This window comes from Mastomys coucha, unplaced genomic scaffold (genome assembly GCF_008632895.1).
Source record: "Mastomys coucha isolate ucsf_1 unplaced genomic scaffold, UCSF_Mcou_1 pScaffold18, whole genome shotgun sequence".
NCBI classification, from domain to species: Eukaryota; Metazoa; Chordata; class Mammalia; order Rodentia; family Muridae; genus Mastomys; species Mastomys coucha.
In genome coordinates, this window is record NW_022196900.1 from 97,077,939 (window position 1) to 97,093,373 (window position 15,435).

The window sequence follows — 15,435 nt, forward strand, 5'->3', positions numbered from 1 at the left end:
TACACAGAGAAACCTTGTCTCGAAAAACCAAAAATAAGAATAAAAAAAATGCTAGTGGCTTTTCCACTGGGGTCCCCAGCCCTTCGGAGGACAGTTCTCAGTGCACCTTGTAGGCAAGCCTAGTTGAGAGTTCACCTCCCACATCCACAGAGCTCTGCCTCACGTCTCTCTGTACTCTGTTCTGCCATCCCTAGTATGGAGAGAAACCCCACAGATGGTGGATAGACACACAAGCAGACGACAAAAGGAAGATGGATGTGGAAGGGGGCAGGGAGGCTGCCCTTGCTGGCAGTGGCTTTCAACGTAATTTTTTCCTCCCTGCGGCAAGTGGATGGACTCTCAAGATGGGTTGAGCCAGGAGAGGTAAGAGGCCCCATTATCTATCGTTCCTTTCCGGCAGCCTGCCATGGGCACGCCTGGTATCCATCAATGTCTCCAAACTCAAGAGCAGCCTTTCCCTGCCCAATACCTTGGGCCCCGGCTGCTGAGGAGGCCATGGGCCCTGGCTGCTGAGGAGGCCACGGGCTAAACTCTTCTCACTGCTTCAGACACCAGATGCTAGGACCTCTCCTGAGGTCCTAGCCTTTCTCTGAGACATCTCACAAAGCACCCAAGTGTTCCTCCTCCACCAAGCAAGCCTTCCTTCATGTTGAAAACGATGGTGGTGTCAGGCCGGGCAGTGGTGATGCACGCCTTTAATCCCAGCACTTGGGAGGCAGAGGCAGGCGGATTTCTGAGTTCGAGGCCAGCCTGGTCTACAGAGTGAGTACCAGTACAGCCAGGGCTACACAGAGAAACCCTGTCTTGAAAAACAAAACAAACAAAAACAAACAAACAAACAAACAAAAATAAATAAATAAAAGAAAACGATGGTGATGGGTACTCCCAACCTGTTCACTCATCCATCCCACAGGGCTCTTCCGGCCACACCTGAAATCCGGTGAACAGATGAGGGACTGGGAAATTAATATGCAAATTAAGTAGCTGTAAGCAGCTATTGATAAGTGCCTTGGACAAAGCCCTAGGGAATGTGATCTTGAGAGGCCTCCAACCTGGCTTTGGAGCAGGGTGGGCCTTGGTCCCCAACATCCCTTATGTCCCCTCCCCATGACATTCCATAAACCCCACAGGGCCCACATATCTCTTGCCTTTTATTCCAGCATCTCCCAGAGACCCATTATGTACAGATCATATTTATATACATATAATATACATCGTATATACGTATTTATATATATATATATATTTATAGTCACGCGCTCAGACACTCACACATACACTCTCCCTGGAGGGGCCCGCCCACCTTGGAGCCTCACTCAGCCCCAACAAAAGGTTCTAGGTTCAGCAGGCAGTGGTGAGGTTTTATGTTTTTTGCTTCAAAAACAAAACAAAACAAAAAGGCCATATTCTCTGTGTGTATCCTTCCGTTTCCCAAGACTCTAAAAACCCTTCCCCAAAACATTCTAAACTTTTTTTTTTTCAGAGGTTTCTCCTCTGCTCTTCCAAGGCCTCGGTGGAGAATCCAGGCCTGTCCTGTGGCCTGGGAAGGTCCCTGAGGGAAATCCAGGTGGGCCAAAAGGGTCCCGGCATGTCCGCAGTGGTCCAGCTGCCCTGTGACCTCTGGATGAGCAATGCGGATAGCTATAGAGCCAAGGGCACCTGCCAGATAAGAAGTGTGCTGTCTGTCTCACTGCATGGGGCTGGCCGTCCACTCAGGCCACCCGGAGCACTGCCAAAGTGACGGTAGCCTTGTCCACCAGAGATGATGGCCACAGAGCAGATCTCCTTGCGGTGGGCATCGCGGGCACAGGGCCGGCTCCGGACCCAGACGTCAGGGTCATCGGCCATCTCATAGATGGACCCGTCCTCCTCACTGTGTTCCAGAGCTGAGCCATCAGTAGGTGCTGGCTCCCGCACCGACAGCAGGGGCCCGGGGAGGTGGGCTGTGGAGCGCAGGCGGTATTGAAGTAGGATGCCTTTCTTGCGGGTCAACTCCCGAGCTGTGTGGCTGTCAGGAGCAGGCACGGTTGTTTCATGAGCCTGTCCATCTGGCTTGTCCTCCTCGGCCTGCGATCCCTCGGCCTCTTCCTGGTCACTCCGCAAGATGTCAGGGGCCAGGATGCTCATGGCCACAGCCAGGAAGGCCACAGGTCCACAGTGACCATTGAGAGACACCATGCCTTTCCCTGTGAGAAAGAGAGCAGAGGAGTAGAAGGCGCAAGAGGCGTTAGAGAGACACCCAAGTTCTTCTGGAGAACTTTCTGGGGTTGGACATTTTCTTCTGCTATCTTAGCACCACCCCAAAGGTCATGGATCTCTCTACGCCATGCTCCGTGGCATGACTTTACAAAGGGGAGGTGTCCTCCTTTTCGAAGGTGAAGTGGCCTCACGGATAACTTCCCTTCAGCTTCAGGAAGCCAAGCTGGCTCCTGTCAGGCTCTACAGCTCTTCCTTCCCTCCGGCCGAGCTCCAGCATCCTGACTGCATCCCTCCAAGGGAACTGGTACACAGCTTCTCCTTAGCCTCTCTCTACCACGGCACCTCTGCCTGGCCCACGGCTGTCCTGGATGTGACCTGCCCCATGCATCCCTGTGTCCCACCCCAGCCTGGTGCCTCCTTGCATGCAACCACTGCTCAAAGAAGTTTATCATGAAGACAGGATGCCCAGAAATCTGAACGAGGACAAAGGTCTGGCATGGTGGTCCAGGGCTGTCTCCTCCCTCTTACGACTGTGCTCACTAGTCACTACAGGAGACCCCCCATCTTCCCTTTCAGGCCAGAGACAAAGGGGACCAGTGCTCTACTGTCTAAACACCAGAGATTTTCTCTGACCCTGCTTCTGGTCTACTAGGCCTAGGGTTACAGATCTGGGCAGACTGGCTGCCACATCTGATGTGGGCCCATCTCCAGAGCCTCTGCCATCAATCAGGCATCTCATCCAAGCCTTAGATGCTCTGGCCAGTGTGAGCTACTCCACCCAGATCAGGAAACTAACATTCATTAGGTAGGAGAAGCCTGGGGCACCATTTTACTATGTCCTGGCTAAGGTGAGCGGGACAGACAGGCTGGACTCAGTGGATAGCGCAGATGTCTATACCCGGTTTCCTCCCCCATCTCTGAAGCCAGGCCCCAAACACACCTGTGATCTTGGGGATGCCCTCCAGCCGGGGTACAGGCAACAGGACAATGACACCCTGGTCAGTCCCTACCCAGAGCAGACCCTGGCAGATGAGGAGGCTGGTGACACACAGGTGCTTCTGGCCTGCAGAGACAGGAAACATGAGCTCAGTTCATCCAGATAAGGGAACCATACAGCCCAGACTTCCCCCAAGACAGGGCGCATGGTGTTGTGGTTAGAGCGTGGGCACCCAGTCAGACCTCAGTTCCCCATGTATCAAAGGGATGGTTGTGAGGACACAGTGGAACAATAATGCCACAGTGTATTGTGCCTGCTCCATGTGGGCTCTGTGTGTAGGGGCTCAGCTGCCTGGCACACATGGCCATGCAAAGGCCACACACAGCAAGCCATGCTGCAAGCCAGTGAAAAGCAGGTGGGACAGTCTGCAAAGGTCAAATAAAAGCTGGCATCAGTGCATGCACTTGAGGGGACCAGGGCAGAGCCCGTGAACAGGCTTGCTGCCAGTAAATGGGTGGATGGATAGATGGATGGACAGATAAATAGATGGATAAGTAAGTGAATGGAAGGGTACGTCAGTCAGTGGGTGAGTGGAGGGATGGATGGACTGACAGAAAGACGAACGAGTGGGTGGGTAGGTGGATGGATGGATGGGGATGGATGGATGAAAGGATGGGTGGGTGGATAGACAGATGGATGGACAGACAGGTGAGTAGGAGGGTGGGTGGGTGGATAGACAGATGGGTGGGTGGGTGGGTGGGTGGATGGATGGGTGGATGGATGGATAAATGGGTGGGTGGATGTTGGATGAATGGGGGGCAGATGAATATCTGTCCATTTATTGGCAAGTATGCAAATAAATGGACAGATAAATGGACTAACCAACTGATCAGTGAATAGATGGCAGAGAGGAAGGAAGGAAGGATGTAAGGAAGGATGAATGGATAGATGGATGAGTATGTGAACTGACAGATTGGCAAGTAGATAGATAGATAGATAGATAGATAGATGCATAGATGGATGGACAGATGAGAAGAAGAGTAGGTAGGTGAATAGATGGATGAATACACACACACACAGTTGAGCACAGCTTGACCATTGGACACAGTCACTGGAGATAGTGTGATAGTCATAGTTACTTAAAGGCTCTAATATGCTAAGATCAGCTCTATCCCAGTTACAAACCCAAAAATAGCAAGGCCAAGACAAGGAGCTGTGGCTATGCTGGATCCCGCATGCCTTGCCTTCCTTCCCATAAGTTCCTGAGACCCCGGGACCAGCAGGAGGTGGCACCCAAAGCAACCCCATCCCAACCACAGCAGAAGTTTGACAGGCGGAAGGAAAGAGAGACAGGAGGCCAAAGAGGCGAGAGGTGAGAAACAGCTTCATCTTCAGGCCTTGTTCCGGAGCCCCTTGCCTCCTTCCGCCTCAAGGAAAAGAGCGAGACACTTCACAAACAGTCCAAAAGAAAAAATTCTAATGGTGGATAAATATTTGATCATAGAGACTTAATACACAGGGCTCCGCTCACCATGGCCGTCTATCTGGAGATATACAACTTTTAAAAGCTCAGGCTCTCGGAGAACATTTTATTAATGACCTGTCTAGTTAAAAGGAGGAGGGAGGTTAGGTTTAAAAAAATGCATTAATACCAGTCGGGTACTCGAGTGGAAGGAAGGGTGGGGGAAGGGAGCGTGATAAATTTTTTAACATGCCCTAAAAAAAATCCACACTTAGAGGAAGAACAAATTTATTACTAATTATGCAATTATTTCATTTGGTGGTGTGGGGGAGAAAAAAATACTTAAAAGCCTGTTTTAAATATCTCTAGTAAAGAATTTAAAAATCCCATTCAGCTTTTCTTCCTCCAGGGCACAGTGTGGGGTGGACAGGAAAGCCACTCTCTGCCCTCTGATTCCTGCCATGGTGCCTGGCTCCAGCTCAGCTTGGGGGTCGGGGGCTCTCTCAGCTGAGCGCTGTTAGATACCCAGCTTGGCTAACCAGGGATGCCCAGGACTAGAGGAGACTTAGGTCTGTGTAGGGCTCAGCCCCAGGAGAGCACCCCCGTCTGCTCACATGGCTGGCGCCTTGGGGAAGACAATGACCTAGAAGCTCAAGGCAGGCAAAGAGGCCCTGAAGGAGAGACCTGGCGACCTGGCGATAGGCCATCATGAAGGGACATAAAGGTGACAGTGAGCATAGCAAGAAGGGTGGTTGTAAATGTCCCTGTCAGGAATGAGACTTCTCATGACAAGAACTTCAGCTTGACGGATGGGGATGGAAGAGCCGCCCACCATTTCTGGCAGGGCGTGGGATTCAACAAGAATCCGACTGAGCTACGGACCGGTCAAGCTTGGACTCAACCTTTTGCATCCATGGAGAAACTGATTCTCAAGAGAAGATGTGCCCATCACCTAACCAGCAGAGTGACAGTAAGCAGGCTAGGAAACAACCATGCATACCCATGGTGCCTCCCCTTTAAAAGCCAGGAACACCGTGTGTGGGGTCCTCAGGGGTGTCAGCCACGGGACCCACCAGGGTTGTGCTTCTCCGCTCCCAGCAGATCCACCCCCAGCCCGGCCTCTGCCAGCTGAAGCTGCTGCCTCTCACTTTCCTCTGCCCCAACTAGACACAACTCCGAGGATTTTCAAAAGCCCATAAGATTAACCATTTTTCCCATTGTTCTATTATCTTGAAATAATTTAGCTATCAAGATAAATGCAGAAGTATTTCTATGATACGGAGAATTCTTTATTGTGTTGTATAATGGATGAAACTGGTCCGTCTCCCACCCCCGCCTTTCGGGGAAAAAAGATCAAACTGAAAAAAGGGAGAGAAGGCAGGAAAGAAAAGGCCTGAGAGTAACACAGGGCTCTGATGCAGGGGAATGGTACAAAAGGGGGCTGTCTGCATATCAGCCATGTGAAATGCCGACCTTGCATGGGACTTCATCCTCAAAGATCCCTCAGGACTGCACCCCAACCCATGGCTAAGCCAGGACTGAACTCTGAAATTGTGTGTGTGTGTGTGTGTGTGTGTGTATCTGTATGTCTGTGTGTGTTTGTGTGTCTGTGTATTTATGTCTCTGTGTGTGTCTATGTATTTGAGAGTGTGTGTCTGTTTGTATGTCTGTGTATCTGTGTTGTGTGTATCTGTATATATCTGTATGTCTATTGTGTTTGTGTGTCTTTGTATTTGTGTATCTCTGTGTGTGTCTATGTATTTGAGAGTTGTGTTGGTTTATAGGTCTGTGTATTTGTGTGTGTGTGTCTATGTGTGTCTGTGTTTCTCTGTCTGTGTCTATGTGTATCTGTGTGTGTTTGTGTATTTGTGTATCTCTGTGTGTGCCTGTATGTATATGTGCATTTCTGTGTATGCCTGTATGTGTGTTTATGTGTGTCTTGTATGTTTCAGTGTGTGTGTGTGTGTGTATTTGTGTGTGTGTTTCTGTGTGTGTGTGTGTATGTTTGTATATTTGTGTGTCTATGTGTGTCTGTATGTATTTGTATGTTTGTGTGCATGTGTATATGTGTTTATGTGTGTCTCTGTGTGTTTCTGTGTGCGTGTGTCTGTGTATTTGTGTGCATGTATGCCTCTCACTCCCTATCATACAGCAGGACTCAGAGCCACTTCAGGACAGGGCATAGAACCCTGCTGAAGACAGCTATATCTGCATCCGTCACATGGGGACCACCTTCAGCTCGCAGGCTTGGAGCACAGTGTGAAGCCACCAGCAGATCTTTGTTCAGGGTGGATCTCTGGCAGCTCTTGGTAGACAGCCATTGCTGCTACCGAGCTTGTTAATGGCCAAACGATCCTAGACGATGCCCTGATTGGTCAGAGTCATGGCTTGAGATAGAGACCAGATCTCAGGGAAGGACAGAGGCCCTCAGACCCCAAGGTGCCGTCCAGCATGGGTTCCCTGAATCTCTGAAGGTCTGTCCTCAACTCAGCTCACACCCAGCCCCAGCCCTGCCACAGCCTGTCTGCCCAACCCTGGGGACAGTGTCACTCTCTCCCTGTTCTCAGGGCCCTTCCAGTCTCCTAGCCAACAAACCCAGCTCTGCCTAAGGTGCTCAGACTGGGCAGAGTGGCCATCCTCCCCGAGCAGCCCCAGGTCGAGTGGACTGACAGAAGCTGGGACAGAGATGGGAGGAGGAGAAGCTAGAGCCTGAAGCTCCCTGGGTAGCCCAGAAGCCCGTGGAAGGGAGAACGGACCGGAGCCTCGATAGCAGCCCATTCATATGAGCAGCGACAGTGGGTGGCAATGGCCGTCAACTCCACAGAGATTTCAGGAGAGAGAGGTGAGGTGGGGGTGCTATGAGCCCCAATGGTAGCCCCTCCTGCCTCACCCCCTTATCTCACAGACATCTCTAGAAAGGGGAGCAGAAGCATACTGCTGTAGATGCAGCAGGAGTAGCCACCCAAACTCTTCACCCGCGAGGTGCCCCCATACCCAATGAAGAGCAAATGTTCAAAGGCAGGCCTTTCTTCAGGAAAGTTCTATGGAACGAGATAGATGGGGCCTCCTCTCCTGCCCACAAGCACTGAGTCAGAGTCAGGCTTTGGTCAACCTAAGCAGAGGGACAGTGTACACAGCCTGGGTCTCTTGCCCAACTTGGGGTGTTGGTGTCAGCTCCTGGCACAGGAAAGTCCACCTGGCATGGAGCCCACCTCCTGAGAACTGAGTCTGCTCAGATGTGTACAGAGAGCCTCGAGGGTCAGGAGTCAGGGCTTTGATAGAACAAGCCTGGGTATAAACCCCAGCCCTGCCACTTCCCACCTACCATGAACCAGTTTTCAAGGCTGCCCAAGGCTTCCCTGGCAGTTAATGAGCTGGGATGCCCACTACACAGCCCCCTGCTTTGACCCATGAGTGCCTTTCCTCTCATTCCAGCTAGGTGTACAGCCACGCCTGGCAAGAGGAAAGGGATCCTCCTCACCCCAGGCCTCCATGGGCCATGCAGCCTCACCTGGCAAGAGGAAGGTGGTCCTGGTGGCGATGTTGATCTCCTGAAGATGCTCCAGGGTCTCCGTGTGGAAGAGGCGGATGGAGGAACCAGAGGAGAAAGCCATCCAGACACCGCTGCCAGCCTTCACCATGTGAGTGACACTTACCGCCTCATCCTGGTGTGCCTCGAAGCTTTGCTGCGCACAGAGGGGATGGAAGCCTTAGGCCGGCTGCTGCCCTCACTTGCCCCCTCGCCCCATTCTCCAAGGTCAACTGTTCCCATTGTCTTCAGGAGCACAAGCTAAGCAAGGCTCTGCCTGGACACCTGTCTGTACCAGGCCTTAGAGGCCCAGTGTGCTGCGCAGATCAGCAACTGTCAGGCATCAGGTTTCTAGTGCTGACAGATGGTGACGGTGTAAATGCTCCTCCTGACAAGAGTGGCTACAGACAATCAATGTGATGGGGACAGAAGGCAAAGGTGCGCGTTTGGCTCTCGAGTGGAGACCCAACTCCAACACACATGGGGCTCCTTTCAGGTCCTCCATCCACTTCCAGCAGGGAAAGATGGAGCCACCAACCTAGCGGAAGCCGATGCTACATGCATCGTTTGGATTCTTTGAGATAGGATCTTGCTATATAGCCCTGGCTAGACTGATACTATGTAGCCCAGGCTGGCCTCCAGCTCCAGATTCTCCTACCTTGGACTCCTAATTGCTAGGATCATAGGCCACATCCAACTATGTATATTATTTAAAGTAACCATGGCAACCCACAGACCCAGTGGGGAAGCAGATGGGGGAGTGAGTCGAATCCTCATCTCTCATAGTGTGGTGAGGGCAGGGAAAGTCAAGTGATAATGTTCAAACTCAAGAGAGCAAGAGCTCTAGAGTAAATGAGGAAGGTGTGTGGATTGAAGTCAGAGCAGAGCCTCTTCTTCTGAGAAGCAAGACAAGGAAGAACATGGGAGAACTACTCCACGCCACTGGATTTGCTTCTCACAGGCCTGGGTCTAATTGATCTCAACTCAACAATACAACAACAAAGCCCCTCGGGCTGGCAGGTGGCTCAGTCAGTAAGGTGTGCGCCTTGCAAGCATGAGGATCCAAGTTTGATCCCCAGCATCTATGTTTTTGTGGTTTTGTCTTCTGTAGGTTTTCCCCCAAGCTACTGTGATACTACATAATACAATGCCACCAAGGCAGAGGCGGAGACCTGGAACTCTCGGGCTACTTGGCATTTTCAAAACCAGTGAGAGGCACTGTCTCAAATATAAAAAAAAGCATTACACCCGAAGAATGGCATCCAAAAGTGTCCTCTGGCTTCCACACAAGCATACCCGTACATAGTGCATGCACATGAATGTGCACGTGCGCACACACACATACACACACACATACACAAATATATACACATGCATGCATATGCACACACAAGTGTGTGCACACACAAATACACGTTCATGCATTCATATGTGCATGCGTACATATACACAAGTGTATGCACATACATACACACATAAGTTCATTCACATGCATACACACACACACATACACACACACAGAGCAGAGCATAAGTATCTGACCCTCAGACAGGCAGGATGCATGGTCTCTATAGGGTGGGGGCATCCCTAGGATGAAGATAAGGAACTGTTTCCTCCCTCCTACTAGGGGTTCCGTCTAAGTACTCCTGAGGTGCATAGGAGGGGCTTCTAGGAAAACTAAGCTAACATGGAGCCAGGTCTGGGCCGTGCATACAGAGAAGGGACACAGCAGCTCCGTCACTCAGGGCCTGCAGCCTGTCACTGCTAACCCAGCCCGGCCCTTGGCTTGAGTTATGTTTCTTCCAGGAAATCCATGGGTGGCTCCTGGTTGCCAGGTCTGATTGAAGAAGTGCACACTACAACCCCAGCCTTGTTTCCCTAGAGGTGGACCTAGTCAATACCGGGCCCAGCCGACCACGCAGGCCCATGCCAATGCACAGGGACGAGACAGGTGGGAGGGGGATTCACCTGGGACTTCCCCAGAAACTTCTGCTCGTGCCAGGAGACTGACCTCTAGAATACAAGCTGATCCTGGACTCCTAGCTGAGCCTCCTGGGCCATGGAGAGATAGTAGGTACGTACAGAGAACATGCCAGCATCCTGGGTCCCAGGGGGAGCCGAGCCCAGCACCTCGGGTTGGGAGAAGACAGAGGTGGCACCCAGGCCTCAGTGCCCACTGGCCGCCCAGTGCCAGAGAGCCACACAACTGCTGAGAGCCACATAACTGCTGAGTTGGTAATCCAAACTTTCCTGGAAGCCAGCCCTGATCACAGTACTAAAAAGAAAGAATCCAGCCAGGAACCCTGGCACAGTGCCCTCTGACCATAGGCGCCGGTCCTGCTTAAGGAGGGAAAGATCTGCCAGCACATACCAAGCTTTACCCGGCAGGTTTGGTGGCAGTGGAAGGGACACCACTAGTCTAAAAAGATGTCATACATCTGAAAGACACTGCAAAGGCGGGACCTTGAGGGTTCCCCCACGTCACAAGCCTGAAGAGACACCAGAGGAGACAACACCCAGCAGGCAGCAATGAGCGCAAAGCCTCATCCTGATTTCGACTTCTGCCCCCTTTGGGACACCAGGGAGACAGTGGGTTGGGGCAGGGAAAGCAGAGGTACAACCCAGAGCCTCTCACAGCTCTGAAAGCCAAGAAATAGTGAGACTGTTGAGGTGGGGGTGGGGGGTGTCCCACAGCATCTGGGACCCAGATCAAAATGGCCCAGGGCCAATCAAAGCAACTGTGGGTCTCGGCCCCTGGGTGACTGATCTAGTGTACCAGGACAGAAAGAATGTGCCCCCACCGGGGTGCTGAGGACTCGGTGGAGAAGGACTATGTCACACCCTGAGGGCCCCTGCATGCTGCTAGGTAGGACCAGCATGACAAAAGTTCCGCCCCCACCCAGGTCATCTACCTCCACAGCCTCTAGACACCTAGCCATGGCCACCCACACTGCCAGCTTCAGGTGAGCGATCTTCTCGGAGGAGTGCTGACACAGTCAATGCTGTAATATTTATGTGCCTCCAGGTGACGCTTCTACACCGCTGCCATAAATTCCCAGGGTGATGTGCTCAGCACTCCATGTCATTAAAGCCAGAGATGACGTGAGGGGCCAGGAGGATGGCTGGGTGAGGGACCTACCCAGGAAGGGTAGGCAATAGCTTAATGTCTATTTCTGTTCACCAACCGGGCACCAGGCCTCTCCGGAGTCAGGCAGGGCACTGGACACAAGTACCCTACTGACACAGAAAAGACAGCAAACAAGTCCAGAAAACCAGCCCAAGACAGGCTGAGTGGAGCATGAGTGGATCCCATCTCTTCAGCCCACTCTCACAGGCTCAGAGCTCAGCCCTGGCATTCAATCAAGGTCGGGGTTTAAGAGGTTCTTGCCTCTCTAAGTCACCACGGACCAGATAGTCCTGAGAAGCCTGGCCGTGGGCCCAGGAATGGATCACCCACCAAACACTGGCCCACGCCCCACCAACACTGCTCCCTCCAATCCTTGAGAACAGCCACAGGGCGGGCACCACCCTTTCACCATCGTGCAAAGCAAAAACCATGGTTCAAGGCAAACCGTCATTCAAGGAATGATAGGTATCATAGCTCCGCTGGGCAGCGGCCAGACTGGGAATTGAGACTCTAGACTGCTGAGCCCAGTGTGCAGAGAGGGCATCTTGGACAAGCTATCATAAAAGTCCCTCACCCATCTTAATCTGCTCCCTTCTTATCAGCCCTTCACAGCCAGCGCAACAGAAGGAAACACTGTAGTGTCATTTGCAGAGCTGGGTTGCAGAGAAAGGGCGGGAAGCCACGCCTCTAACCTGGGAAGCCACGCCCCTAACCCGAGAAGTCCCGCCCCCTAACATGGGAAGCAAAGCCCCTAACCTGAGTAGCCAATTCACTCCGGAACCTCCGTGACGTTTTCATCAAGGGAAAGCTAGGGTGTCTGGTCACTTAGATGAGACACAGTTCCCACACTCTGGCTGGTGTGATGTTCCTGCCTTGCCTGGCCTGGTTGAGGTCAAGGGCTCAGCCAGAAAAAACAAACAAACAAAAAAGTTATGAAGACTAGAGATGTAGCCACTTCCACCTCTCCCGGGCAAGCCACCTCATGCTCAGCAGAGTGGGAGGGGCACCACGCTGCTCTACTGACTGGCAGACACTCCCAGCTCAGGGGCATCAGGGGACAGGCAGACAAACAGCCCCACCAGCCACTGTTCATTTTGGAAGGGAATGTCAAAACCTAGTGTTGTGGAAATAACTTTCTAGAAAAAAAATGGCCCCAATTTTTTCTGGTCTCTCAAGAGTCTATCTACCTGCTGACCCCCCAAATGTTTAAGATTCCTGCCCTGTTCTTTAAGCATATGATCCCTTGTGGGTCAATCATGTTCCAGTGATGGCCCCCACGTCCGTGAGTATATGGACTTGGCGAGTTACTTAAAGGTAAAATAATAATTTAAAAAATTAGGACATGAAATTGGCAGAGGAGTGAGCCTGGGAAAAGTTAGGGGGAGAGTTGGGAATAAATATGATTAAAACACATTGTATACACATATTAAATTCTCAAAGAATAAAAATATAGAGCTAGAGAGATGGCTCAGGTGGTTAAGAGCACTGACTGCTTTCCTAGAGGTTCAATTCCCAGCAACCACATGGTGGCTCACAACCATCTGTAATGAGATCTGATGCCCTCTTCTGGCATGCAGGTGTACATGCAGATACAGCACTCATATACATAAAATAAATAAATAATTTTTTAAAAAGAATAAAAATATATTTTAATAAGATAAATAAAATTAAATAAAACTCTGAGCTGGAGAGATAACTCAGTGGCTGAGGACACTCTCAGCCATACACACACACTGCTCTTACAGAAGACCCAGGCTCATTCCCGGCTCCCATGTTGGGCAGCTCATGTCTGTAACTCCAGCACCAAGGGATCAGAGGTGTCTGTGGCTCTCTGGAACACACACAGTACATGTATGTGCAGGCAAAAATACTCATACACATATTTTTTTGAGATTAAAAATGTTTTTGAAAAATAAATCCTGTTTGCTCGGCATGTGAGGTCCTGGGTTCCACTTCCATCACAGAAAAAAATAAGTAAATAAAATTCCACGCTAAGTCCTACTTGTTGCTAAGTTCTCAAGCTGGGTGCAATGGCTTCTGGTGACCTCAGTCCTCCATGACAGCTTAGACCAAGGCATTCAGAAGGTGCCACTTGCAAAGATTTGCGCCATGTGTCATGGCTGTACCAGTGTTTCCCTTACACTCATAACTCAAATGAAGAACACCCATTGGTGCATACGGCTCCTGGAGAGATGGCAGACTGTGAAAGGCATCTCCAGGCAGGGATGCTGCTGTCCCCTCCCTCCCAAGTCCTATTTAATGTCCTCTTGTTTTCTGCCATTCTGAAAAACCAGCCTAGCATTCCCTTAGCATGGACACCTGAGGAGGGCCTCGGGAAGAAGCCACCTGGGGCCACCATGCACTGTTATGACAGGTCTAGCCCTCAATCCCTATCCCAGCCTTGCCCTGTACAAGCAAGTACCAGGACTAGGCTAAGAGCCGGGGTCCGCCTCAGTCCAGCAGTGGAGAGACCACAAGGTGGGCAGCTTGCTCCTTGCTGCTCTGTGCACCAGGGCTGGACTCACCCCAGTTGGCTCATTCTCAAAAGCCAAGATCTGAAGGCTGGATTCAGCCAGACCAGCGACTTTTTGTCCCATTTATTTCAACTTTAATGATAATGACCAGGACTGCCTAAGGCTGTTATAGCGATGTCACAAGGTCTTGGGCTCTGACCAGCCCCAGGCACCATCACTGTAATTCAGTGATGGAGACCAAGGTTTTGCCCACTCATGGGAGGGCCAAGTCCATAAGTGACAGCCCCTCTGCTGGGCCCAGTGCCCACCCTGGGATGTGAGAGCAGGCATGGCTGTGCCTCCTCCCCACTTCACTCTTTTCCTCATCTGTGACCCCTTGCTTCTCACTCCGCCTCCTCCCTCTGATCCTCCCATGGCTCCTCCAGGTTATCCTGGGCCACTCATCCATGGCATCCATGGTAGCCAAGGGGCCATGGCAGAGCTGTGGAAGAGACGTGAAGTCAGACCCAAGGAGAGGAAGCCTCTTACCACAGCCGCTGAGATCAGCCCAGTGGCCAGCCCAGGCCCAGCAAGGCACACAATAGACACCACGTATGAGGAGCCCACCTTCTGCAGAGGCTGACAGCTGGCGTGTGGATGGTCCCTATGCATGGGTGCCCAGACCCCTGCCACCCATCTGAGGACCCAAGAGGAAGCCGGACAGTGTCCCTCTTCGCAGTGACCTGCCATCCCATGTAGGACAGTGAGACACGGAGGCATGGAGATGACAGGATAGGGCTCTGGAGGAAGGGCCATACTGCACCCTGTGCTGGGAGTCCCAGCTCTCTGACTAAATCTCCACACTACAGAGGATCCCTCTTCACTTTCTCCCTCAGTCAGCTCTGGGAACTGAAATACGCAAGGTGCTGCTTGAGCCCCAATGAGTTCTACAACCATCCCTGTCCTTGCAGGAGGAAAACTGAGGCACTCAACAGCAGAGACAGTAGAGCCAGCCAGTTCGGCTCTGAGCCACCATATGTAAAATCCAAGCACATTCCAACAAGGTCTAGAGACCAGTGGGACACCTCTTACGGAAGTCCCCATGGAGCAGCATCCCCAGCCCAGCTGGCAGGCTTCCAGACAACCAGAACCTCAGCCAGACCTGAGGCCAAGGGACCGAGCAGCAGGCACAGGGCCTAAACCACTACACACGAGACCCAGCCCTCCAGACCATCCAGTGAGAGAGGTTGTGGCACACCCAGGGCCTGAGGCAACGTGGTCCCATGCCCCTAGGTAGGCTAGCCACCCAGTGGACAGTGCTTGTGGCTTTGTGTCCCTGTCAGGTTCTATATGACTGGGCAGCTGTCCTTTGGGTCCCTGACTTCTCTTTCCCTTTGCCACAGGCTCAGGGGCCTGGGAGACGGAGGAAAGCCCCGGGGAGGGGAAGACGGGACCTTAGGAGTGGTGGGATGGTGGGTTCAGGGTTTAGTCAGCTACCTGTGTGGTATCTGACTCTTCCTCGCCGCCATCTGTCCCCTCTCCTCTGTCTTCCCCCTCCCTGTCATGACCCTTCACCTCCAGTTCCCATCCCTGCCTGAGCCAACTTATCCTCCAAGTCCCAGAGCCAATGACTCTAAACGTCTTGCAAAACTATGAAAATCTGTCTAGCAGCCCAAACGTTCCTGTGGGAGGGCAAATACTGGGCCAAGAGAGTTGAGCTCTTCTGGG

General features: G+C 51.9%; 1 protein-coding gene across 15 annotated transcripts in view; it reads right to left on the minus strand.

Moving 5' to 3' along the window:
* Positions 1-1,133: 1,133 nt before the first annotated feature.
* Arhgef10l (Rho guanine nucleotide exchange factor 10 like) overlaps positions 1,134-15,435 on the minus strand; it is a 149,982-nt gene continuing 135,680 nt past the window's right edge. For all 15 annotated transcript variants that reach the window (XM_031379288.1, XM_031379283.1, XM_031379280.1 and 12 more), the window contains 3 exons: positions 8,110-8,284; positions 3,140-3,262; positions 1,134-2,186 (listed from right to left, as the gene is read on the minus strand). In XM_031379288.1, the coding sequence (XP_031235148.1) occupies positions 1,642-2,186; positions 3,140-3,262; positions 8,110-8,284 (843 nt within the window). In that variant the 3' untranslated portion in view covers positions 1,134-1,641. The remainder of the gene's footprint in view (positions 2,187-3,139; positions 3,263-8,109; positions 8,285-15,435) is intronic.